This window comes from Monodon monoceros, unplaced genomic scaffold, assembly GCF_005190385.1.
Source record: "Monodon monoceros isolate NGI ecotype Baffin Bay Population unplaced genomic scaffold, NGI_Narwhal_1 Super_Scaffold_12, whole genome shotgun sequence".
NCBI lineage: Eukaryota > Metazoa > Chordata > Mammalia > Artiodactyla > Monodontidae > Monodon > Monodon monoceros.
In genome coordinates this window covers 129,359,482-129,387,021 of record NW_021703768.1, presented here as the reverse complement: position 1 = coordinate 129,387,021, position 27,540 = coordinate 129,359,482, and the positions used below count along the sequence as shown (strand labels likewise).

At 44.1% G+C, this 27,540-nt stretch overlaps 1 protein-coding gene across 2 annotated transcripts in view; it reads right to left on the bottom strand.

Annotated features, from left to right (window-relative positions):
* The window catches only part of GRIA1 (glutamate ionotropic receptor AMPA type subunit 1), a 306,294-nt gene extending 279,635 nt beyond the window's left edge, over positions 1-26,659 (bottom strand). For both annotated transcript variants that reach the window (XM_029218125.1, XM_029218124.1), the window contains exons 1-2: positions 26,344-26,659; positions 23,178-23,315 (exon numbers count right to left, since the gene is read on the bottom strand). In XM_029218125.1, coding sequence (XP_029073958.1) covers positions 23,178-23,315; positions 26,344-26,425 — 220 coding nt within the window. In that variant the 5' untranslated portion in view covers positions 26,426-26,659. The remainder of the gene's footprint in view (positions 1-23,177; positions 23,316-26,343) is intronic.
* Positions 26,660-27,540: the final 881 nt, after the last annotated feature.

The following is a 27,540-nucleotide window of genomic DNA, read 5'->3' as shown; positions in this document are numbered from 1 at the left end:
TGAAGTAGAGGGCTATTAGGGATTTCCTTTAGGTAGAGTGTGCAGGGAAGTTCTCTCTGAGGAAGTAACCTGTGAGCTGAGATCTGAATCATGAGATGGGACCAACCACCATGAGATCTAAGAGGAAGGAACAGCCGGTGCAAAAGCCCTGAGGCAGGAAGCAGCTTGGCCTCTTCAAAGGATGGAAAGAAAGAAGGCCTGGAAAACTGGAATCTAGTTCCATGAGTGTGGGGTAAGAGGTAAGGTTAGAGGGTTCATGGGATAGGTTCATGGAAGACCTTGTAGGCCAAGGTACAGAGTTGTCATTTTTTTTTAAAGTAGGACAATGACATGTTTAGCTTAATACATTCAAAAGGTCATATTAACCTCTGGGTGGTACATAGCCTGAAAAGGAGGAGACAAGAAGACAAGTTAGGATGTTAATGCAGGGACATGGGGAAAACAGTGTCTTGGTAAGAAATGTGAAAAAGCAGTGGAGATAGGAAAACAGAGTTTTTGAATTCAAAATATATTATGTAGCTAGTGCCAACAGACCTGCTGATGAACTAGATGTCCGGGTAGAGGAAAGACGAACAGAGGGCCACTATAGGGGCTTAATGGACACATCTCCAGCTGTGATCTCTTTATAAGAAGATGCCACAGCTACTTAGCTTCCCATCTGCTCACATCTCATCCCTGTCTCCCTTACCCAATCCAATCCCTCCCTTTCTTAGGGCCTAGGGGCCTTTCCGAGACTCCTTGAGGGTCCTTGCCCCAATTTCCGAAGCCCTGTGGCCCAGCACCGGTGGTTACTCTCCCAGAAGCCCAGATGTCTTGCTCCCTGCGAGACAGGAAGCAAGCCCTCTGGGGGGCAGCAGCAGGGTGGCCAGTCAGCAGGCAGCGGATGACAAAATACAGCCACACAGGCACTCGGGGGATCCAGGATGCTGGCAGGAAACTGAAAACAAATTCAGTTGAATATTAAGAGAGAGTTGTTGTCTTGCTGGTGTGGGCCTCCTGGTGCTGATGGGAGTGGTGGAACCATGAAGAAAGCAGAAGGCATCTCCCTGGCCTGCCTGGATTCCCGGTTGCTGAGGACAATGTATTCACTGATGGATGTTGCAAATAAGGGAATCTGACCCCAGAGCCTGCTTCCCTCCCAGCCTCTGCATCTCTCATACCCAGTCTCTCTAGCTTTTTTTTACCAGTCCTACAGTCCAGCCATTAAAGCCCAGCAAAGGTTTCTCTTATTTTTTCCCCATAATATGGTAATACATGTTGCAATCAGAATATTTTTCCTCAGACATAAGGTCATACTCGGTTTTTGTGTTCGATTTGTGTTTTTCAGTTTTTTAATTTTCCTCCCTTCAGTTGGCATGGGAACGCTGAAGTGCCAGTTCAGGGAGGATCCATCAAACACATCATGACACTCCTCTATGCCACCCAGGTGCATTGATAGGTTCAAAGTGCATACACAGCTCTCCCTCATGGAGGGAAATCTAGAAGCAGGCAGCCGTGCTGTTTTCCCAGCTGATAGGCTCTCCAGCTCACATGATTCCAGGGGTAGAAGGGACCTCAGAGACCAGTCGAAACCCCAGAGGAGGGAAATGTTTAAGCCAAGGTCACACAGCAAGCCAGCAGTGTACAGAGGACTCAGATCCAGGTCTTTATACATTGCTGGGCACTGGGTGACCTCTTAGAATCATCTTGAACTTTTCTGGCCCTTTGTTTGCTCATTGGTAAAATCAGATCATCACCTCTCCTTCCTCAAGGGGTGCTGAGAATATCAAGTGAGATTCACGTGATTGGTTCACATGAATGGTGAGCATTTCTTTTAACCCAAAGACTCCAAACATGGGTCTTGCAGGTAGATGATCCTAAGTAGTTATTCAACGTATGTAAAATTAAAGGAAATGGTTACATGTCAATGCTTCAGAAGTGGATACGGTAAATCGTGATTCATCTCCTCAACCATCCGTCCGTTCATCCGTCCATCTACCCAGTGGCCATATTTCAAACACTTAGCACCTAATGAAGACCGTGTTAACTGGGTTAAAAACAGGTTAAAAAAAGACATTGACTTCAGCCCTGGAGAAATGTGAGATCCAGCAAGAAAGACAGTCTTGTAAAAAACTCATCACAACACAATGGGTCATGAGCAATTATGGCTGGAAAAAAAGGGGCAATTCTGCTCCCTTGAGAGCATAGGACCCATTACCTGCACAGCCAGGAAAGCCTTCCTCGAGTTCAGGTGGTTTGCATTTGGGGCTCAAAAGGTGACCAGGAGTTTCTTAGGCCACAGAGCCTAGAGGAGTATTGCAGCAGGTGTTCTGGGGGGCCTGCAAGTTTTTCTGCAGCATTGAAAAAAGACAGAGCTCGTGTTTTCTAAGCATCACAGGCCCCGTGCGCAGCTTTTCACAAGCAATTTTTCATTCCATGAATGTGAAGACCATTCGGAATAGGTATTGTTATTAACCCCATTTGATGGCTATAAAACTGAAACTCGGAGCTATTACCTTAGCTAAACCTAAGGTTTCACAGGTGAGAAGTAGCCGATGTGGAATTCATGAGATGCGTGACCCCAAAGTCTGGGTTCTTAATCGCTACTCTTTATGGTTCTTTGTTAAACAGGGACATGGCGGGAGGGGAATGAAGCTGTGAGTGTAGTCAGGCCATGGAGGGAAACTTGAAGGAAAGAGAGAATCCGTGAGTTGCCCAAGATCACATGGCTAATCGGTGACAGCACTAAGGCTTATGCCCAATTGTCCTATTTCCGTCTTGCCTCTGGACCATACTGTGGCTCACTGACTAGGGACAAATTAAGAGACCAAGATAGAAGGTGTCAGAGAAAATCAGCTGTCCTCCTGAGAAAGCACCAAATATCCTGTGTATCTTCTCCACTGTTCCGCTTGTGTTAGGTTTTCCCGGGGATCTGCGTGGGCGGGGGAGTTTAGAGTATTTGTGGTTAACAGATGTGCATATTTTCTTGGTTTAGTGAGATGAAGAGAGGTGGGAGGAGGCTGCGCACAGGCCAGCCCTCAGCAAAACTGTCAAACGCCAGGTCTGGTCTGCAGGACTCCCTCCAGTTCCCAAAGTCACCACCCTCCACCCTTTTGCTTAAGCTTCTGTTGGTTTCCTATCCACCATCATAGAGGAAACACCTCAATTACCCATTGTATTAGTCTGCTCAGGCTGCCATAACAATATACCATAGATTGGGTGGCTTAAATGACAGAAATATACTTTTTCACAGTTCTGGAAGCTAGAAGTCTGAGATCAGGGTGCTGATATGATTGAATTCTGATAAGAGTCCTCATGGACTGCTGTAGTTGGACTTGTAGATGATCACCATTTCACTGTGTACTCACATGGCCTTTCCTCTGTGTGTGTGTGTGTGTGTGTGTGTGTGTGTGTGTGTGTGTTTATAAAGAGAGAAAGAACACTAACACAAGCTCTTTGGTATCTCTTCTTATAAGGGTACTAATCTCATCATGAAGTCCCCGCCCATATGACCTCATTGAAACCTAACGTTCTTCCAAAGACGCCATCTCCAAATACCATCACATTGGGGGTTAGGAATTCACATACAAAATTTGGAGGGACACAGTTTAGTCCATAGCACCAGTTCATGGAATTAGTACCGTACTCAGGAAGATTTGTCTTTATTGGTCAGGGATGCTGCAAGGGCAAGTTTGAAACCAACTGATGCCTTTCTAACAGTGACACTGTGTCAGCAGGGTGGAGGTGGTATGGTACTTCTGTGAAAGGGTCGGGTCTCCGGTAGCCATGCTGATTAGGAGATACCCAGAACCACATAAAGGAAACCCTCTCCACCACCAGCCTGTCCACACTCTTAGAATGGGCTCTGCCATGCTGAACCAAGATCTGTCGAGCCAAACCTTCCATTCACTGGTCTTTGTTTGGCCTCCGAAGCTACAGAGAATAAAAGTAATTCTTACCAAAGGTGGCTGTTTAGATGTTTGGGGATAGAGCTTGAGCCATACTCAGTGTACGACTTTCCTTCTCAGAGCATTCTCACTGGAAATGCCTTCCAGAACCTGGACCACCTGATCATGGTCTTTAATTATGGAACCACTATTCCTGCAACCTGCCCATGAAGCCTAAAGTCCAACTATCCAAAGTAGAGTGGGTCCAGCCACCAGATTTCTTTATACTATTTTTAAGAATAGATTTGGGTCTGTCAGATAAAAGCCTGGAGCTTAATGAATTTTGCTGCCTCAAGGCCACTGCAAAGTCCCCCTATGCAGTCTTCTCATCCTCCCTACTGTTTGTCAGCATCTCTTCAGTCTCTCTGCAAACTGCCTCTTTTATTTTTGATATTAGCTTTACATGTTACATTAAAAGGAACTTATTTCAACTTGCCTCATTTTGTAACAGATTTGGGGCTTAAAAAAGAAAACCAGTAGTACAGAGGCTGGGTGTCATTCCTGGATGGACATCTAAGCATTGGTTACTGGGAACTGGCTTTGCAGGAAAATGAGAAAAGGAAGCATGGCAGCGAGGCTGGCCTGGGCCAATTTGGCAAGTGCTTCCCTGGACACTACTAGTTCTTCCTGAAACCACCAGTAATTCCCTGTTCTGGGTAAAACTGTTTGGAGGACTGGCTCCAAGAATTGATAGGGAGCCAGTAAAAGTGGAATGAGGTCTTGCCTGGTGATCAGAAGTCCTCTGTGAGAATCATGACCCAGCAGACAAAGCCCTCTGTACTTTCTGGGCCTTAGTTTCAAGGTAGGTAGAACAGGATCAGACCAGGCACTGAGTCCCACAGGGTATTAACAGGTCATTTAGTAAAAAGAGGGACTATTAAATTTGTAAAATACATATTCTCCCCTCCTTTGAGAAATGAACAAAACACCTTAGGATATTAAAGGGCCTTCAAAATCCTGAAGAATAGACACCCCTCTGCTTTGTTTAATCCAACATTACAAACTTTGTGACCATATAACCTCCCCTAATCTTCCTCCCCAAGGAAAACCTATTAGCCTCACAACATCAGAGTTCTAATGGGAACCATAGCCTAGATGGGTCTTTAACAACGAACCCTTTGTTGTCAGTCATGTAGAAATGGGGATGGTCTGTGTCATTTCGCACTCAGAAAATGAAGGTAACTTTACTCTGGTGGAAGATTATTCTAGTAACTAGTAAATAAAACCATCTTTGTTTTATATAAAGAGGACCTTTCGAATATCAGTTGTGAAATTTTAATTTATTATTCTATCTTGAAAATACCTTTTCCTGGCTTCAAAGCCTTCTCTGGTCTGAAACCAGTCCACTTCTTCAAATGTATCTTCTAGGGCTCTCCGGAAAACTTCATCCAAATCTTCAAACTCATCATGTTAACTCTTCACCTCTTTCATGGGCTCTTTTCTGGTTATTTCACCCATTCTCATCTACGATCCTGGACAATTTAATTTTAGAATGCCCCCGGACCTAGCGGATACTTGTGGTCAAGGCAATATTAAACTAGGATCAAAACAGACATCTTATTAAGGCAGGAAAGCAGAAGAGTACCTTTCAGAAACTATCTCATTACAAATGTTTTAAAAAAGTCAGGTCCTTATTAATCCTCTGTTTTATCCTAAAATCCATTTTCCCAGAGCAGTTCATTCCTCAAACATTTCAGTCACCATTGCCCTATATTTCACTCCAGCAGCAACTAGCTGTATATTTAGTTAAAGCCTTTTGCCTTTTCATTCCCAAATAAGTACAGGACCAGATTTAAATTTTATTTTATTTTATTATTTTAAGGCAGCTGACTCCAAGCAAGACCTGGAGAACTAAAAGGAATCATCTTGGCAGATGGTAAAAGGAAACAAGTAGCAAAGTGGCTCTATTTTGGGGTTTTGTTGTTGCTGTCGTTTTCAGATCAAAGAAACCTCAGATCTAGATATTTCCTAACTAAATTACAAAATCGCATCCACAGCGCTTTTTATTCTCCATGCCCCTCATTTCAACAAGAACATTGGATTTTCTGGTGAAGACTCTGGAGAGCATTTCCAGAGAAGCTTGTCATCACAAACAATTAAATTGAACAAACAGTAATAGCTCCCATTTATTGGGTACTTACTATGCCAGGCCCTGTGCTAAGCACTTTCCAAGTTTATCTCCTTCAACCCTTGCAACAATGCTAGGAGAAATGCATTATCATTGCCACTTTACAAAACAAGAAACCAAGGCTTTGAGAGGTGAAGTCACTTGTAAAGATCACACAGGATTCAAAATTAGGAAGCTGCCTCCAAAGTCCTTGTGATTAACCATGATACTACCCTGGAAACATTTCTTGAGCATCTGTCTCAAGCAGTTGGGTTGCATATACAAATAATCTTGTTTTCCCACCCTCAAAGAGCTCAGGGTCTTAATAGTAGATATGACCTTTCCCCAGGTACAGAAAAGGTAGGAAGTCAGAAGGGCCAATAAAAGCAGTACCAAGAAAGGGAGCTAGTAAAATAAAGGATGAAGAGATCAGTTATATCAGGCATGAATACAGGAAGAATGAGAAACAGTTTCACAGAGCAGTGGTAATATCTGAGAAGCACCTTGGAAAGTAGGTCTGCTTTTTTATCTCATACTTTACATTCAATCCATCACTAAGTCCTGTTGCTAACCACCTTCAAAATAGATTTCAAAGCTAGCCCTTCTATCTCCTCTGTCATTAGGTAGGTGCAAGTCACCTTCATCTGTTGTGTCCACTATTGCAGGAGCCTCTTAGTGGGTCTCCCTGAGTTTCTTCTGTGGTGCACTGGGTTACTGTGATAGAATTACCCATTTATGCCCTTTGCCATGTAGCTTCATAATCCCTCTCAGAAGGCAGAGCGTATTTCTCTGCTCCATGAGTGTTATGTTTGCTCACATGCCTTTCTTGAGCTAATGGAATATTAGAAGACACAACACAATAAGAGGCTTTCATGATAAGGCTTCGCCTGTTGTGCTCCTGTGATCCTCCACGAGAGTACCGGATCTATTTTAGCTGCCACCCCTTCACACTCACTTCCAAAACAAAGACACACAGGGCAGACCTAAACACTCCATCCAGCTTGATCCAGCCTAGAACAGATGATCTGCAGTCAATCTGCAGACTATGATTGTTTAAAAAAAAGATTCTGGGGCTTCCCTGGTGGCGCAGTGGTTGAGAGTCCGCCTGCCGATGCAGGGGACACGGGTTCGTGCCCCGGTCCGGGAAGATCCCACGTGCCGCGGAGCGGTTGGGCCCGTGAGCCATGGCCACTGAGCCTGCGTGTCCGGAGCCTGTGCTCCGCAACGGGAGAGGCCACAACAGTGAGAGGCCCGTGTACGCAAAAAAAAAAAAAAAAAAAAAAGAGATTCTGTGTAAGCCACTAAAATTTTGACGTGATTTGTTAAGTGGCAATAACTGATTGGTACACACTGTTTTCACATCAATTTACCCCTTTTCCCTTCTCCACAGAGGAACATGGTAATCGTTTAAAAGTGTAAATCAGATCACCCACTCCCAAACTTAAACCCCATTAGTGATCTTTGTTGTATTTTAAGTCAACCTCTGTTTCGTATCATGGCCTACAAAATACCCTGCCTAATTCTTTGCTCAGTATGCTTTAGCCCCATTGGCCTTCTTTTTGTTTTTTGAATACACAAGCTTACTTTCACTTTAAAGTTTTTACAATTACTATTCTTTTTGTCTGGAAAGTTACAGAGTCCAGATCTAAGCTGTCTGATATGATAGCCATTAGCCACCTGTGACTATTTAAATTTAAATGAATTAAAATCGAATAACATTAAAGATTTAGTTCCTCCTTCATACTAGCCTCATTTCAAATGCTCAGTAGGCATGTGTCATTAGTGGCTACCATATTAGCACAGATACGGAATGTCTCCATCATTGCAGAAAGTTCTGTTGGTCATAACAAGGCTCAGTTAAAGTATTGCCTCTTCAGAGAAGCCTACCACCTGTTTAAGCAGCTCTCTAGCCTAACTTGTGTTCCATGACTCTACTTAGCTATATTTGTAGCATTTAACAACGATTTGAAATCATTATATTTATTTATTTCTTCACCAGTATACAGACCCGGAGAGTACAGGGACTTGGTTGATTTTGTTCTCTGCTACATCCCCAGGGTCTAATAAAGAGGGGTGCTCCGTAAATGCTAGTTGATTGAATACATCAATGAAATATTAATGCTCCATTCATTTACTGGTGGTGAGGACTGTTCCAGGTAGAAGCAGAAGCACGAACAAAAGCAAAACAGTGAGAGATAGAGAGGCATGTTTATGGCAACTCTGCATAGACTGCTTTGGCTGGAACATAATATGTTGGGTTAGATAAGTCTCAAAACTACTTTTTTGAGACTGAGACCATATTATTGAGAGACTCATATTCTGGGCTAAGTCTGAACTTCAAACAAGGTGGGGAGACATTGACAACTTGTTTAAGACAAACAAGTTTCATGATTAGAAACAGTCTTCAAGAAATTGATCTACCCACTGTGTGGCAACTGGATTATAACATGGAGAGACTAATCAGAAGGCCAAAGACATAATCCAGTGAAGAAAGAAGAAAAATGGGGACAGATTCAAGAGTCATAGTGGCGGTGAAATCAACAGATTATAGCATTGGATGGAGAGGTTGACAGAGTCTGAGGAATCAAACCAGACATGACATTTTGAGAGGGAGTGACTCAACAGAAATAAAGTGAGGTTATAAGCAAAGGGTTTAGTAGGAAAGGTGGCTGTTTTTGATATATTCTGTTTTTGATATATTTAACCCCAAATGTAGAAGCTATCATCTTGGGGAAAGGGTAGACACTGGGGAGAAAAAGGGAGGAGATAGGGTCACAGAGATCCCCAGTGGTGATGGTGGGGAGAACATAGCATCACAAAGCTAAGGGTTCTTACGGAGAGGTGTGAAGATTCTCTCTTAGAATCTTAGGCTACAAGAAATAAGAACATAATATTTGCTGATGAGAAATCTATCATAACCCTAGAGAAACTGGTTCATTAGAATAGTTAGGGTGGAAACCATATTTTAAGGTATTCAGAACGATCTTGGAGTAAGGAAGAAGAGGTGGTAAGTGCCGCTTAAGTAATTTTATCAAAGCTAATGAACTAGCCAGATTCTAGACTCCATGTTTACCCTTATGAGCTTCCCATCCCCCCAAACTCCTGCTTGTCAGTGTCTGGAGTGCAGATTAAATGGAGGGCTTGCATTAGATGTTCTCTGCCCTTCCTTGGAGCTCTGACACCTCCAGGTGCTTTACCAGATAGGTTAGGGATGGCTGGAGCTTATCCCGCTTGCTCGAGAGAGAGACTCTGGCCTAATTAACCACGTCAATTAACAAATGGAGTTTGGCACAGAGCTAAGATGAAGTTCTTTGATTTAACATTTCCTTCACATATGACTTAAATCTCAGAATTCTTAAGTTTTATAATCAAAGACTTGGAAGGGGATCTGGAAGCTGTCTAGTTCATTTCCTTCCCCTGTGAAAGAACGAATATATGTACACAGACACACACACACACAGACACCCAGACAGACACACATCCACACCTCTTCTGCCATCCTTAGAAGCAACAGAAACAACTCTTGATTATTCTTGAGCCAGGACAGGAAGAATAGCCAATGCCATCACCTCTTTGTTAGGAATGCCCTAGGAAGCCTTACCCTCTTCCTCTGCTGTGCTCTGTGGCTTCCACGTCCAGTGGCTGTCTTGCCTTTGGCAGCACGTGCATCTGTCAACCCTTGACTTGCACACGCAACATGGTGCAGACAAGCCAGCATCTGCTCGAGGACAACCTGCTCTAGCAGTGACCTGATTTGCAAGAAATTTTTTCAGAGCCCCTCCTTCTCCCCAACCTAGACCAAGATTCTCAATGTAACTTGCCCATGTGTCTGTTCCTTCACATTATGCAGGGGATCATACTCCTGTCTGGCTTCTTTCCAACTTACCCATTTGAGTTTACATGTCACCTCCTTGGAGAGGTCTTCCTTGACCACTTAATCCAAAGTAGGTGTTCTCTTCTACAATAGTGATTTGTCACTACATCCTATTTTCCTATGACCATAGTAACGATCTCTATTACAATTCTTTATACATAAATGTATTTATTTCCTATCTCCCTATAGAACATATGCTCCATGGAGACCAAGACCATATCTACCACTCTCCAGTGTTCCCTCAGGGCCTAGCAAAGTGTGGGACATACAGTAGTTGCTTTTATTGGTCAGCTATTGCTCCATAACAAACCACCCCAAATTCAATGGTATATAACAATGAGCATTTACTATTGTGTTCACAGTTCTGCCAGTCAGCTGAGGTGGCTTTGCTTCAGACTTCAGTCTGTGGGTTGACGGCAGCACCTCTGTTTTTTTTTTGCTTTTCTCATTCTTCTGGGAGCAGCAGGCTCTCTGGGGCATGTTCTTCTCATGGCTTCTGCTTGAAACATGCCTAATAATATCCCATTTGCCAAGGCAAGTCACATGACCAAACATAACATTAGTGGAGCAGGGAGATATACTCTTCCAAGGAGTTTGGGGAAGAGATGAATAGATATACTCTTCCAAGGAGTTTGGGGAAGAGATGAATAATTACCAAATAAGAATTTAATCTACCATGATGCTCCATAAATATCAGTGGTTGAATAAATGAATGCCCTCCCCTAGACCAGTTGACCTTTCTAGCTAAACAATTTTCCAGTCATTACAATCCTGTGTTTTATCAGCGTCAGTTTTAGAATTTCAGTCCATGGTGAATCCATGACCTAGTGTGATAAAAACCATACCACTCTGTTCTCCTTGGACAAGGACTAATTTAAGATCTCTGCCTGTTTACAAGAGGTTATAGCCGCTTTCATTTCATCCTGGCTCTCTCTATCCCCTGCCTTGAGGCATAGGGAAGGCTTCATTTCTGCCAAAAGCTAGAAGAGATAGAACCAATTAGAAGAGCCTACCATCTGGTGGTGTGGGCTCATCAGAACTGCAGCCAAGATTCCAACTGGGACTGTTAAAGGGTTTGTGAATGATGGCTTGAGTGTCTGAGTAGAGCAGGGAATGTCTTGGTCACTGGGAAAGAGTAGAGGTGCCTCAAGATCACCAGATATCTTAGGGCTGACAGCCCCAACATTCTGTCAAAGAGTGGTCAGAAGGGACACCCTCAGCCACACACCCATGTGGGTGGACACCACTTCCTAAAACTGTTGTTTGCTCCTGGCTGAGCGGGGATTAGCAAAGACTCCTCATAGCTTTGACTGACTCATGAATCTGCCTGGATTTCAAACCTTTTGACCTCTGATCTTGCCTTATCCACCAGCATCCCTTGTATGCTTTCCTCTCATTGGTGGCTCTTCTCTGCCTTAGCATGTTGACCCTTGGTCTAGCTCCAGCCTCTCTGAATTTTCCCTTCTGAATTGATGTGTGTGGGAGGACATCTGTGTTTTTTTCTTGCCTACTGAGCATCTAATGTCCATTGTTTTGGTAATAGCATCCTGATTTCCTTTGGAGGAATTACTGCTCCCCCAGGTCCACGTAGTTTGGATAGACTGAATGAAACCAACAATCTATTTGGTACTTCTCACTGCCCCAAGCTCTAAGAATGACCATATGACTAGGCATAGAATGATCTAAAGAAGAGAATATGCAGGCCACTGTGTCATGTTCAGAAATGAGCATGTGTCCTGATTTTTATTCAGTGACATCAGACCTAGGACTTTTGTGGAACTGAGGGCAAAAGAGAAGTTCCCTTTCCATTGGACTTTGAGATGGGCAGGTGTAGGCTGGCTGTGCCAGGATCTGACACATGAGTATAAAGCTAATTTAGAGAGAGGCTAAGCCCCAAAATCTAGAGGGTCTATCGGCAGCCTGATGATATCATTCAAGCCCCTGAATCTAGCTGTACCTGAAGTCAAAACTATCCAGTTAGTTTTCTATCACTTGTCACCAAGAGTCCTGACTACTCACCGCCCAAATGGGGTTGCCCCTTTGTCTCTATAAGCAGTAATTTCTTGAGCCAAAAACACTGTGTTAATAGACAAAATACCTAGTTAATTATATTACCCTGCATTTGCCTAGCACTTGTGAATTTTTAAAGCTCTTTCATGTAAGTAATGGCATTTGCCTATTCTAATAACCCTGAGAATATGGTATTATCACCCCATATTATACATCTGGAAACTAAACTGGACACAAAGATTTCTCAAGGTCATACAAGTCAATGTGAAAGCTGGCATTGAACAACTTATTTCAATTCCTCTATATGCCTTTCTATTAAATCTCATTGGAAATTGTCCCCACTGGTCTCTAATGCTCTTAAAATCAGAATGGTATATACAAATGACTAAACTTTTATTGGGATGATTATCATAGCATTATTTTTAGGAAAAAGCATTTGGAAATAAACTAGATATCCAATAACAGGCAATAGATGAAGTAAGTTACGGTATGTGTGTACGTTGAGCTTTTAAGAAGACATTAAGATGAATGTGTGATGTTCAAAGTAACACGTGTTACACTGAGTAAAAAAATCATGTTCTTAGCCAGTAATGTAAATATACTCTTAACTTTTTAATTGATATATTCAGAAAAAAGATGGGGAGTTTATCCTTAATATTATAATTACACACATTTTCTTTTGTTTGGTGTTTGTGTCCACATGGCTTTCTATAATATGCATGCTACTTTTGTACACGAAATAAAAGCTAGTCTCAAAAAGTTCATTTCCATCCTAGAGATTCCATGTAATGACATTAGCCTCCAACTGCCTCCTTAACTCCGATTTTGCCTGCATTCCCTGGGATCTGGACCTCCCGTGACCTTGGGCTTCCCTGTGCACTTGGAACAGCAAGCTATGATACACCAAAGTCATGGGAGTGGTCGGGGATAGAAAGAGATTTCCAGTAACCTCTGTACACCGCACACCTTGACTGCAGCTGCCACGGAGCAGCACAGGTCCCTTGAAAGGGCACAGGGCTGTGTTACACAAGAAGCAGGCACTGACACCGGGGGAGGAGGGCTGCTGCCACAGGAGGGGAGCTATAGCATCCACAAGGGAGTAGGCAGACACAGCAGACAGTGAAATGAAGAAAGCCCTCCCAGCCCGCACATGTCTAGGGATGGAACCAGAAACCCAAGCCATTGCCCCCTCACTCCCCTGAGAAGTCAGCTTCCTCATCTGTGAGAAAGGGAGAATAAAATTACCTACTTGACGCCGTTTTATTGAGTGGAAAGTTGATTTGAAATTAGCAATCATTTCCTCCTTCTCACAATAACCACATATCAGTGGTACAATTATTACCTTCATCTGAAAGCAACTGTGGTTCAAAAAAGAGAATTGACTTGCCCAAGCCATGCAAGGCATCCGTGGCAGAGCCAGGCCTTGAACCGGAAATCCTTTATTTAGAAAATGGAGCCTTATACCTTATTTTGGACCCTGACTGACCATCATCTAGAAGGAGCTGGAATGAGCTTTTGATTGGACTTATAACTGGTTTTCACCTCCATCACTTTCCAGCTACAGTTATTATAATCGTCTTCCACGGGAATTTACAACACAGCCTGCTGGAACTCTCAGAATTCATAATATCCAAATACTACCCCATAAACAGCAATAATGCAGGCTGATTTTCATCCCTGCCATTGATATTACATAATATACAGCTATGCATTCATTCATTCACTCATTCATTCATTCATTTCACTAGCACCACCACACACTGTTCTCTGGTGGAGACTGTGACGGGAAGCTAAAGAAAACAAGGTCACTGCCCCCAAGTTGTTTAGTCCAGTGGGGCAGATAAAATAAGGGTCCAGGCAACTAAAACCCGTGGCTAAGTGTGACAGCTGCTACAAGGAAGATACAAAGGGCTACGGGACAGAGGAGTGTGTGAATGTGGGGGGCTGGGACAAGGGAGGATTAGGAGAGAAGATGATGCAAGAGCTAGGACAGACCAGAGGGACAGAATTTCGATAAGGGAATATGGGAGGCGTAGTGTGTAGGTGGAGGAAACAGCAGTGTGAACTTGAGGACCATTGAGTTGCCCGGTTTGAATGGAGGCCAGGATTCAGTGTAGTGTAGCCTTCCCATCTGATAAATTAAGTGGAGTTCTAGATGATTCTCTGCCTCCGCACACAAAATTTCTTGGCCCTCTGCTGGATCAGCTTCGTCTCTGAGAGCACATCCACAGACACACCACAGAGCCACATACAGCATATGACCCCTACGCCCAGCCAAGAGCTTCCCCTTGCCCCCAGCGTCTGTCCCCTTTCCTTTGCCAGACTCCATCCCAAACTGGGGACGGGAGTAAAGGAACAAAGACATTAGCAAAAAGTCTCCAGGGAACCTGAAAGCGGCAAAGTGTTCTTGAGCCTCTGATTCCCGGTGAGAAACAGACATCTGAACATGGCACTTCTCTGCTTAGAACCCTTCAGTGGGTTTCCCACAGCTCTTGGGCTAAAGATCAAATTCCATAACAGGGCCCACCAGGCCTGGCCCTTGCCACCGTCCCCAGCCCCATACTCCCGCACCCCTTACCCCCCCATCAGCCCTCTGCCCAGAAAGCTTCTAGAATATTCCTCCTGTTCCCGACACCACATCACCAAAAGCCTTCAGTTCTCAGCTCAAACACCTATTCACCTCTCTGCCCAAAGACGGTTCCTTTGTAATATGCTTTCATTGAATCATGGCCCTTTCTTTCACGTCTTTATCCTGATCTATAATCATGCACTCATTTGTATGATTATTTGACTAATAGCTGCATCCCTTACTAGCCAGTAAGCTCCATGAGCACAGGGCTGCTTTCTGTTTTTGTTCACAATAGTAAGCACTCCATAAATACTAGTGGAATATTGAATGAATGCACCTGAGGCCCATGGTTGGCTTAATTCCCCTGTATCTGCATACAAATGTAGCTTGGCTGTGCAACTCGGTGGACAGGGTTCAGAGCTTTTCTCAGAGTCTCAATTTGTTTAGTGAGCCTCTGTCCAGCCAAAGGCTGGTACAAAAGCTTCTTCTCTTAATTGTGTATTCCTGGAGTTTTCCATGCACTCTCATCATTGAAATATAGCCCTAGAAGGACTCTTAGAGGTCATAGGAGCTTCATCGTACAAATAAGCATGGGAGTGGACCTCTGAAGTAACACGTGAATGACTCAAGAAAACAGTCCAGCACTTGAGTCCGTGTCTTCAAATCTCAATCCAATATACTCTTCACTGGTCAGACTTGGTGTGTGCGTGTGTGTGTGTGTGTGTGTGTGGACACGTGTGTATGTTCCTATCTTCCCATCTACATTCCACCTGCCCTTCTACCTACCTGGTCTGATTCCTCCAACCGGAAGTTTTCCTTCCCTTCTCTCAATGTGTGTGTGAGTGAGAGAAGGGGAGTGCAGAGAACCTCTCCATTATATCAGTTTTTTGTGCATGCCTATTTTCTCTGTAAGAACCTGAGCCCCTTAAGGGGAGAATCAATGACTAATGCATTTCATCTCCCCCAATTCCTAGTGTAATGCCTTGTAATGGCAAATGGATTTTATCTCGTGTATCAACTGCGACTCTGACCAATTTGTAGTCACTGCCTGGAATGTCCTGGTGAGAGGGAATTTAAAGCCATGTCTAGATTCAGTGGAAAAGAATTCTGTAATCAATGAATGCTGTCTGCAAGGGTATGAGAGGGGGCTGTAATGGTACATATGCTCCATAGGGGGCAATAGTAAAAGTGCTTTGAAGGAACGCATGAACACATAAATGAATCTTAACTGTTTCCCAAATGTCCTATATGACTACTTTATCTTGAGCCTCTAAAAGAATAGTAATCTCACCCATCGCAGCAGAAGTCTTCAAACTAATCAGAGGAAGCAGTGTTCACATTCTTCTGCATCAAAAAACTTATGATCATCAATATTGTCATAAGAACCAAGAGTCAGGCACAGACAAGGTTGGGGCCTGTGTGTCTCAAAGTGAGGGCAGAGGTGAAGGTGGAGAAACCACAATCACACTGTAACATCAACCAGAGAAATGCAGACATCTGCCATGTAACCGGGAGCTCAGCATGGATGCAAGAGATAAAGTCTGAACTCTCCACCTTGCAAAAATAAATATACGCCGTAGTGGTAGAGGTGAGGGGAGGAGAAATATCGTGACTCTACCCGTGCAAAAACCCTCCTCTCGTGACACGCCCCGAACCTGCTCCACCCTTCAGTACCTGCTCCGGTTCCACCTCCTGCAAGAAGTGTTCCTCATCCACAGCCATCTGCCTCTGCCTTGGAAGTCTTAGCACCTAATCCTGAATCGTAAACTTCACTTCTTTTGGCACTTCTTGTGTCGGGCTCTTTTGCTGCCGTTTCACTTTGTTTGTGTCCATAATGTTCCTCTATCTTAAAAGGGTGAAAGCTCACCGAATTTTGGAGTTTGCAAAGCTGGCTTCACATATTAGCTTAGGCTCTTCTTCACTGGGTAATATGGAGAAGACACTTAATCATTCTCTCAGTAGCATCATCTATAAACTGGAGATAATAACCTCTCAAGATTATTATAAAGTATAAATAAGACAACATGTGTGAAGTCTCTGGCATATGGTAGGTCTTCAGAATAATCCTTGTTTATCTTCCCAACAGTTTCATTAGTACATATAGATCAATTTTTTTTTTTTTTTTGGCTGTGCCACGCGGCTTGCAGGATCTTAGTTTTCAGACCAGAGATTGAACCCGTGCCCCCTGCAGTGGAAGCACGGAGTCCTAACCACTGGACCTCCAGGGAATTCCCTCGACCAGTTTTTTGAGAGCAGGAGTTACATATCTTTTGTGGCCTCTACTGTTTATTGCAGGGTGAGGAATAGATATTATTAAAATAAAATAATAAAATGGCAGATGCTGAAGTATATAAATCAGGTGTGAGCACATTGGCCTACTTACAGGCCTGGCCAAGTAACATAATTTGTTATACTGGCCACACGTCTGATAAGGAGTGGTCAGGACTTCGGCAAACTTGAGAGATTATACCTTATACTTAAATCGGTCAGCACTTCTCAGCTCTAGACAGTAGAAGCGGAGCAGGAATGTGGGTCCAGAGTTGCCTGATGCCCTAAATTTTTCCAGAGAAGCCAGAAATCCGGATTTTTATCCCAAATTTTGAAAAGCAGCATGCAGGTCAGGCAAAACAAGTCTCTGGAACTGTTAGTTTGCAGTTCTGAAAATGATGAGGGATGCTCAGGCAAAAGCTAAGAGGCCATGTGTCTGTTGCCAGCACCCAACATCTTGTTAGAATGCCCTTGGGCTTCCTAAGTAGGTCCACGACAGAGGGAGACCCACTGGAAATAGGCACACTGCATTCCACCTGATTGTTATTTAAGCTCCCAGCATCTATGCTGTGTCACTCTCTGATTCCTGGAGACATTTGTTCATTTGTGTTAAGGGAATAGCCCTGTGCCAGGTGTTCTCGGCAACACCAAACAACAGCTCAACATGGTCTTTCTGAACAGCAGTTCACATTCTGGTGGTAGGGTTGACCTCTAAACACACAACACAGGCAACATTGCAGAGCAAATCAACTGGGGCTTAAAAGCTCAATGCTTCCAGGAGCCAGGCGGGTGAAGAAAAGGAGAGAAGTGGGCTGCTCGAGAGAGAAGCCATGCAGGTGGGATACTCCCATCCTAGCCAACTGGGGCTACGTAGACCCAGGGTCCAGTGTTGCCAAATGGTTTGAAATTTCAAAGAGAGCTAAGATGCCCAAATTCCAACGTGCAATTCAGTGCTTCTTAAACATTGTGCTGAAAGTGGCTTGGGGATAGCCATTGGGTCACCCCTTCCTCAGCATTTGACAACTGGCAAATGAGAGGCCCAGCGTGGAGGGACACAGGAGGTCAGAGCAGGGGAAGAACTAGGTAGAGCGTTCTCTTTTCTTTTGCACACGCTCTTCCCTCTGCCTGGAACACACTTGCCTCATCTCCTTCTGGCCCCCTTATCTTGACCTCCTAGAAAGCTTCCATTTATCAGTGAGACTCAAATCAACCACCACCCTCTGAGAGGCCAACCCGGCTTTTCAAAGCATCTCTAACACTCCCTGCAAGTGACTGCTGTAACACTTACAACGTTACATTTTTAACTTCTCTTTATAGGACGGTTGGTTTCACTAGGGATAAAGTCCTCCAGGGTGAGAACATGTCTTACTTTTGTCTGCATTTCTAGTGCTTAGCACCACGCCTGGACTTGGTTAAGGGCGCAAAAACTGCTTGCTAAAGGAATACAAGGTTTTTAAAGAGCTTCGTCAAGTGGGATGCCCGTATTAAATGCTGCCAAATCTCCCCAGGGCCACAGCTTCTGAATATTCTGATTCGGGAAGTCTAGAGTCTGCCCCTGAGTCTTGCTTTAAACAAGCTCCCTGGGTGAATTTTCTGTGTGCTGAAGTTTGAGGATCTCTAGGCTAAACTGTAACTCCCACAGGGAAAGAAGCTGTGTCTTCTTTGTTGGCCGTTATATTCCTAGCACCTGGCACTGTGCTGGGCATACAGTGGAAATTCAGCGTGTATTTGCTGAACAAATAAATGGATGAATAAATGAAAAGTAAGGATTAAGTTGCAACAGTGCTCCTCAGAAATCTAATAGGAACCCCAATTAGTATTTCATCTGTCCCTTTATTTATACTTACCATAAAGACACCAAGATAAGCTGAACAGCTAGTCAGTAACTACCATCTCTATGGACAGACCCCTCAACTCCTGCCCTTGTGGGCTTGGAAGTATATTCAGAGGAGATCCTAAAGCATTTGGGTTGCTGATTCAGACTTTATCCCTTAATGACGGTGGAAAAGGAAAGAAGGAAAGATGGAATGCAAAGAAGATGCAGAGCTCTCATCTTGGCTGGAGGTATTAACGATACTATCCCCTGCATTCCCTGCCCTCTAAGGACCACTCTGCCTTTTTTTTTAATGTCCCCTGTTGCTAATACATCTAGCAGGAATGGTTCATGTTATACTTCCTCTCCTTTCCCTTCTCCACCCTCTGGTGGAGGGATCATGAATAGCAAAATGTATAGGAAAAAAACAAATGACAGGAAAATGATGAAAAAATAAAGATTCGGTTATTTTCTGGAGGTAAGACTTGGAGAGTTAACTTAAGGTTAACTACTAGTCCAGATTACAAAAAAGCACATGAAATTAAATCTCAATAAGATGCTTTCTTAGTTTTCAATAAATGATTAGTTAAGGCATCATACCTAAAACCTCTCTGCTCCCTTCGACACTTTTTTACTCAATCCAAATTGGGACAGATATCAGTTTTCCCAGACCAGTGGATCACAGTGGACACAGCCCCAAAGGGTTCGCTAGTCTCAGATGAAAGTTAACAAAGAATCTTACAGGCAGGGTGGAAATTACATTGCCACCATAGCTACCCCAATTGCCCAGTACCCTCTCAGTTCTTGGACACACAGCAGAGTCCCCATTGGACTCTAAGCCATTTAAGAGTAAGGACCTTTTATCATCTGTTTTTCCAATGACCATATCAGTTCATAGCATTGAAGAAACGTTTAAAGAATGACCAAATTCTTGCAGCTCTATTTACGATAGCCAGGACATGGAAGCAACCCAAGTGTCCATCGACAGATGAACGGATAAAGAAGATGTGGCACATATATATATAATGGAATATTACTCAGCCATAAAAAGAAACGAAATTGAGTTATTTGTAGTGAGGTGGAGGGACGTAGAGTCTGTTATACAGAGTGAAGTAAGTCAGAAAGAAAAACAAATAACGTATGTTAATGCATATATATGGAATCTAAAAAGAAAAAAAAAAAGTCATGAAGAACCTAGGGGTAAGACGGGAATAAAGGTGCAGACCTACTAGAGGGATGGACTTGAGGACACAGGGAGGAGGAGGAAGGGTAAGCTGTGACAAAGTGAGAGAGTGGCATGGACATATATACACTACCAAATGCAAAACAGATAGCTAGTGGGAAGCAGCCGCATAGCACAGGGAGATCAGCTCGGTGCTTTGTGACCACCTAGGGGGTGGGATAGGGAGGGTGGGAGGGAGGGAGAAGCAAGAGGGAAGAGATATGGGGATATATGTATATGTATAGCTGATTCACTTAGTTATAAAGCAGAAACTAACACACCATCGTAAAGCAATTATACTCCAATAAAGATGTTAAAAAAATAATAAATAAAGACAGGAACAGTTTGGGGGAAAAAAAAAAAAGAATGACCAAGTTCATAGAAAACTATACACTGGTATATGGCAGGAATCAAGTTCAAGAACCCATATCCACTCACTTCCGGTTCATTAACCACAGTGGATGACATTGCCTGTATCACATTTCAATCCTTCCAATAAAAGGCCAACAACCCTATTAGAGATCAAGTCTTAGGTTGTTAAGGTAACGGTACAGAAGCACCACCTTTTGCCTTAGAACATTTCCTCCAATTTTTGTCTTTTATTATTTTGTCCTGTCAGTCAACACCTTGACACTAGAATAACAGTTAACATCTCTTTCCACCGAGCTCTGTTGTAGACAGTTCTCAGCAGTATGAGTGAATACACATGCCAGCCATTTATTCTTCTAGATTCCCTAAGCAAATAATCCTAGAGTAATGGATCCCTTTGAGAGGGTGACAAAAGCATGGAGCCTCTACCCAGGGAATAAATTAAAATATGCACATGCATGCAATAGGTTATGCATAATCTCTGGTGGTTTTTAGATACATTGATGCCCACACCTAAATCCTCCCTTGAAAAATTCTCCTTTAAGCCATATTGAAAGAAATGGGAGGTTATCTAATAACCAAATACCTACTCAATATTATTTTAGCTTTCCAGGGAGATAGTTTCACAGAACTACAATTCAACAGTTAAACTTCAGCTCACTTTTAAGGGTAGTGAGTAACACAGTTGACAAGATTTTCAACCTCAGCATTACCAGAATGCAGAATTGCTGTTTTATTTATTCAGTGGGTCACTCCTGTGCAAAATCATGGCTACAATTTGAAGCATTATAAGGTTTTCTGCCTAGGTGCTTTATCAGGCCACTGCCTTATAAAACTCTGAAAATTCCCTTTTATTTCTTGGTAATCTCAGTGAAATTGATCAAGTTACCACGGGATCTCTGTATCTATCGCAGTGCTCAGAAACATGTACCTTGGGGTCACAAGACCACCATTTACTTCTTGGGTGACCCTGGGCAAGTTATATAACCTGTTGCAGCCTTAGTTTCCTCTTCTCTAAAAGGAAGATAATATAGAGCACTGCAGGGCTCCTGTGAGGATTAAACAAACTAACACATGAAAAGCAATTAGTGCGTTGCAGGACCACAGTGGATGTTCAATAAACGGTAATGAATGTTACTATAATTGTCCATAAAATACTTATCATAGTTCTTGACACACAGTAAGTCCTCAGTAAATGGAATCTGAAATAATTATAACTCTTCTTTTTATTGAAGTATAGTTGCTTTACAGTGTTTCAGGTGTACAGCAAAGTGATTCAGTCATATATATATATATACACACACACACACAAACACACATATATATATATACATATATATATATTCTTCTTCAGATTCTTTTCCATTATAGGTTATTACATGATACTGAATATAGTTCCCTGTGCTATACAGTAGGTCCTTGTTGTTTATCCATTTTATATACAGCAGTGTGTATCTGTTAATCCCAAACTCCTTATTTATCCCCCTCCCCGCTTTTCCCCTTTGGTAACAGTACGTTTCTATTCTGTGTCTGTGAATCTGTTTCTGTTTTGTAAATAAGATCATTTGTATCATTTTTATAGATTCCACATATGTGATATCATATGATATTTGTCTTTCTCTGATTTATTCCACTTAGTATGATAAGCTATATGTCCATCCATCTCGTTGCAAATGGCATTATTTCATTCTTTTTTATGGCTGAGTAATTGGAATAATTATAATTCTTGGAATTTGCATATACATTTTCTTATGAGTGGTCTTAGGGATAGGGAGAATGCTGAATTCTCAGTCTGAGTGTGTTCAGTTCAAATCATGGAGAGCTCACCGGGAGGGGAATGTGGGAAAGCAATGAGGGAATATGGTGCATGCCTTCTGCCATCTACAGCTCAGCAGAAGCCACCATGGCCACAGTGGCACCCAGAGCCTGCAGTGCCAATTTAATCCACTTTCGAGTTGTTCTTGCCCATTCAGCTCACACTTCCATGCCATCAATTCCTATTTGAGCTTAATCCCTGGAGGGAAAATGTCTCTACTGATTAAATTTTATGCTTTCACCTGTCTTCAAATGGCAATCGTGCCACCACACAGGTTTTCTTTTCAGCCCTAGTTGTCAGAAAAACTCAGAATGGTGTTTGTTGCCCGCATTTTATAATGCATTCTGTTCAGATGGCAGAAATTGGCCTCTCCTTTCTCCTTCTTGGGATCACCTCTGTTCTGTTTTGTGCTCAAAGGCCATCCTAAAAACTGTGTAAGCCATCCGTCACTTCAAAGTATTTTGGAAATAAGGCATCAAATTTTTTTTTTTTTTTTTTTGCGGTACGCGGGCCTCTCACTGTTGGTGGCCTCTCCCGTTGCGGAGCACAGGCTCCGGAGGCGCAGGCTCAGCGGCCATGGCTCTCGGGCCCGGCCGCTCCGAGGCATGTGGGATCTTCCTGGACCGGAGCACAAACCCGTGTCCCCTGCATCGGCAGGCGGACTCTCAACCAATGCGCCACCAGGGAAGCCCGAGGCATCAATTTTTTAAAATAATTATTGGTCATTTCTAAAAATGGGAAACCAAATAGACACCTTCTCAGCTATCATTCCTTATCAAGCTATAGCGACATTTTCTCCTTTTAACTGTGCACAGGAAAGGCGTAAGCACTTTAAGCCACATTCTCTAAGTCAGAACCTTTTATTCTACGCCTCTCAGAAGTTTCCTAAGTGTGAAACTCTCAATGGAACCAGAAAACCTCTGCGAGGTGTAGGGGAGATGCAGTCAACCCCAGCCCTCGTCGTGCTGGCATTGAAAGTTATCTGGCAGTGAAAAAGCAAACCCATTCTATGAAATGCTACAGGATCTAACATACCAACTGATGGAATCACTCAAAAGGCCCTGGAAATTTTTCTTGGAGGGCTTTCTGTTACGAATACAGATGACACCTCGTCATTTTTTGCAACATCGCCACCTACGTACAGGCCCTCCCTTCATTGGTCGATCGCAGAAAGAAATCTCAGAAATAGAAGCAATTACTTACATCTATAGGTCATCTCAAAGCTGTCACTGATGTTCACAATATCAATCTGGGGGAGCAGCTTTGGGGGCTCTGTGAGTTGCGACAAAGCAAATCTAAAAGCGGCATGTTCCTGTGACTGCTGGTTTGGAAATAATCCCCCTGTGAGGAAAGAAAATGCAACATGGTATCTGGGCTAGAGACCGGTTTGATTCCTCAACAGCCCCCCCCAGATGGGCCCTTTTCTTCTCCCCAGGCCGTATTCACTAGGTGTTGCCTTTAGTAGTGGGGATCAGAATTCACATAGACTCAACTGGACCCCGAGGCTTCAAGTTCCACAGATGAGCTTTTATGTGACAAGGGCTCTAACATCTGTCACTGACCAAATATTTGATTGTTCACCCCTCAACTCAGTTCCCGTCAGAGAAAACAGGAGCGTTTTGGAGTTTTTCTTCCTCCTTTCTCGTGCAAGCCTCTTAGGCGGCCTATGCTCTTGCATGTACGTAAACCCTAGCCGTGCCTAATTTTTCCTGTATCGGACCCATTTCTCATCACAGAGCCTTACAGGAAGTAGTGCTAATACATGTTACAGAGTAAACTCTAGCTCTGGGAGCCTATGAGCTTCTCCAGCACTATAACCGTTTGCTTTGACTTTGACCCTTGTAGTCTTTGACCTAGCAAGACCTGTATGACAATCCTCTAAGGTTTATTCAGTTCCTCTGAACACTGATTTTCTGCAAACAGTGTTTTGCTGCTTCTTTCACCATTCATGGTCCCAGGAACGACTTGTTACATAAGGGATTGCCGTCGTGTTTATTTGCCTGGGAGAACCTTGGGCTTCAAAGCTCTGGGGGCTTAAGGATATCCAGAGGATGCAAACATTCTATTCTAGTAACAAGCAGAGCAAAGGGGCCTGGTGGGGCTCCTGTTCCAAGAAACAAGAGTACACACCTTACCTTTGTATTTACTGTGGACACATAAATAAATTAAAATGCATTTCTGTGAAGTAAAGTCAGCAGTTTCCAGAGACTGAACTATAATGAATGTTTACGTAGAAGTTGATCTCAGATTCCTTAGGAATCCCAATCCCAATGTGACACACTTCTAACTTCTTATACAGTAGATATGTATTTGTTTTTAACAACCAGTAAACAAATTGTAAGGCTTTTGTTAGAGGCAGTACAAGTAGAATCAAGTACTATCTGGTGGCCGCGATATTTTCAGCATGCGTTCTACAATTGAACGTTTCAGCCTTTTATGTGAAAACAAAAACAATGGTTCAATCAGTTGAACAAACAAGTTGGGGCAAAATATGATGAAAAATCTGCAGAGATACATAAGCAAGCATCTCTACGTATACACAAAACACCCTGTGCATTTATATATCCACGGCAATATACACAAATACACTTGGAGAAAGCAAGTCCTCATATCTTAAGACAAGTATTTCCAATCAGCAAAGTATGGGCAGTACATAAGCACCAACGTAAAGAAGAGCCACACGTAAGAGCAAGTGATTATTTATACATGGTCATATGCCTCCATTTTAAAGGACAAAACCAAAAAATTCTTCTTGATTCTGATGCTCCCCCCTCCCTCCCCAGATGACCACACCCCAAACACTTCCCTGGCTTCCTCCTCCCCTGCAATGAATGAAAGAGAGCGGGTGGGGGTGGGGAGGTAGGTGGCTATAGGCTGGGCTGCAAGAGAAGCGTCCCCAGAGGCAGGAAGTTTTGTTTTGCGTCTAAGGCACTAACACACATATACAGACACACTTCAGAATGTAGCTTAACAGGTGTCAGGAAACAAAGCAAGTTACTCCATGGCTGTTGTAGCCACCCTCAGAGCCAGCACACTGGAGAGGCCAAAAGAGACTGATACTGCCACACATATGTGCCCAACAAAAGACCACCTGCACCACATCCCCCCACAAACACACGCACACAAGAGACACAAACTCCTAGGAACGTGAACTTTCCCTAGTGGAGCAATGTCCGTGTCAGGGGAGAGAAATCAGAACCCAGACCCACCAAGATGCCTCCAAGCAAAGCAGCTTGCTGGATTCCGGGACATAAACAGCCCTGAGATGCTGGTCATACTGAATCCCCGAGCCCTTGTGGACACACGTTGTTATTGGTGTTACTGCTTCTGTTTGTTTCGCTTTCACCCGTTATTATTAGGAGGAGCAATAGCTATCGGCTGCCCCATAAATACAGGGAGGGTGAGGGTCCTTTGAGGAGCGTGACAACCAGGAAGGGGAAATGGGGAACAGAAAAGCATGCAGCATGTTGAAACCTGTGTCCAAGTTGAGAGGCTGGAGCTCAGTGATGGGGAAGGCTAAGAGGAGGGGAGAGGAGCATGTGGATGTGTGTGTTTGTGTGTGTGTAAAAGGTAGACCGTGTCTGTGGATGGAGAAATCTAAGAGGAGTGGGAGATGGAAGGAGTAGGAAAAAAGGCAGGCTAGGAAGTTCCAGAATCGGAGGAGTGGGGACCACCAGCCCAGCATGGCAGACAGCAGACAGAAGGCAGCTAGAAGAGTCCAGAGCAGGAGAGAGAGCCCCCTTCACCTAGAGTGGGGGCCTTTTTAGCATTATTTTAGTGGCTGCAATAAACCCAGCATCCTTCATTCTTTTAGAGGGTCACTTTCCCCTCCCCCAGGTGAGAAATCACCGCCTCTCTCAAATATATATGTGCATATTTAATCCATAATCACACACACCACACGTATTTATATAAACAGGTGAAATCGGGCACCATCTACCAAGCCACAGAGTTAACTCCTTAAACACCCACCACCCCTTTCCTTGTTACAGCCTGATTGTTTTTCCTCCAAAGCAGTGGGTCCTCCATTTCACATGCTCATGCCTAGAATGTGAGTGGTGTGTGAGGACCTGTGTCTGCCTGTGTGTGTGTGTGTGTGTGTGTGTGTGTGTGTGTGTGTGTGTGTCTGTGTCTGTGTGGGAGCGCACTTCCCTTCTCTGCCCCGCATCCCATCCAGAGAAGACCCCTCCCCATGCCAGCGGTCCAAGTCTTCACATCACCGGACAGCTTTGCATAGACAGCCAAGCAAGACAGCCCGTAGTGGGGCTGGGGGGGAGGGGACACAGACCCCCTCCACCCCCCCCCAAAAAAAACACAAAAAACTGGCCAGACCCAGAAAGTCCCTCCCAAGGCTGCCCCTCTCACTCACCGATCTGGATATTGTTGGGGAAATTGGCACCTACTACCGCGCCTAGGAAACCGGTGCAGAAGAAGGCAAAAATGTGCTGCATATTCCTTTTTGCATTGGCGAAAAAGAAGCCCAGGTCCAATCATAGATTTGGTGTTTTCCCCCCTTCCCTTTATTCCTCTCTCTCTTCTGCCTGTTCTTTTCCTCCTGCCGTTCCTTCCTTCCTCGCTTGCTTCCTGCCTGCCTTCTGCGAGGTTTGTCTGTTTCCCTTGGAATCCCAGCGCTTAAACTGCAGCGTTAACACCAACTGACAGCCAGATTAACTGAGCACGGAAAAGAGAAGCCTGTCCTCCTGCGAGCTGAGCGCTGCTCCCCCTCTCCCTCTCCTCTGCTCTCCTCTCCTCGCAGCCTGCCTCCCTCTCCCTCCCTTGCTCTCTCGCTCTCCCCCTCACGCTCTCACAGGCAGCCAGCTCTACGCCAGTACCCACCAGCGAGCCAGTTCCCGAGGCTCCCCAGCATCACCCCCTGCCTCTTCATCCTCACCTTAGTCTCCTTGCTGGGTGTGCCGATGGCTGGCTGGGCGGGCGGGTGAGGGGGTGTGATACCTGGAGCCTGCTCGCCCGAAAGGGACAGCCCTGCGGTCCCCTTCGCCCTCCCCCGCCTTCCTCAGCTCTCTCTGCCCCGGCTCCCCCAGCCCCCAGCCTGGCAGATGCAACTGGGAATGTGGGTTCAGCTGCAAGTCAGTAGGTGGCAGGGGGTCCCCACAGTAGTCCTCCATCCACCCGCTGCTTGATCTAGGTCACTTTTTCTGGGAGCGCAAGGTCTGTGCTGGATATATCTCCTGCACTCCACTGGCCCAATTATTCCTACAACTAATTCCTGAGGGAAGACCCTAGAAATCCCTCCTAGGAGCTTTAAAGGAAAAAAGCTACCCACCTCCCATACGGGGAGGAATGACAGAAAGACAGACCCAAGGCTCTGGAAGGCAGGTGTCTTGACTTGGACATTTGGTGGTCCCTGCTGCCTTTACAAGGGGAATTGGTGGTCTCTTCAATCCTGTGCATTTAAGATGAGCCCCCTTCCCCCTTCCCCTGCATTCCAGAGGAATCTATAGCATCAGAATCGTGTGGGTGTACAATAAAGGCTAAGGATACTTACACAGAGCAATTACATGAGTCATTTTGCAGGGATTCTAGTGAGAGGATCCAGGCTTCTTTC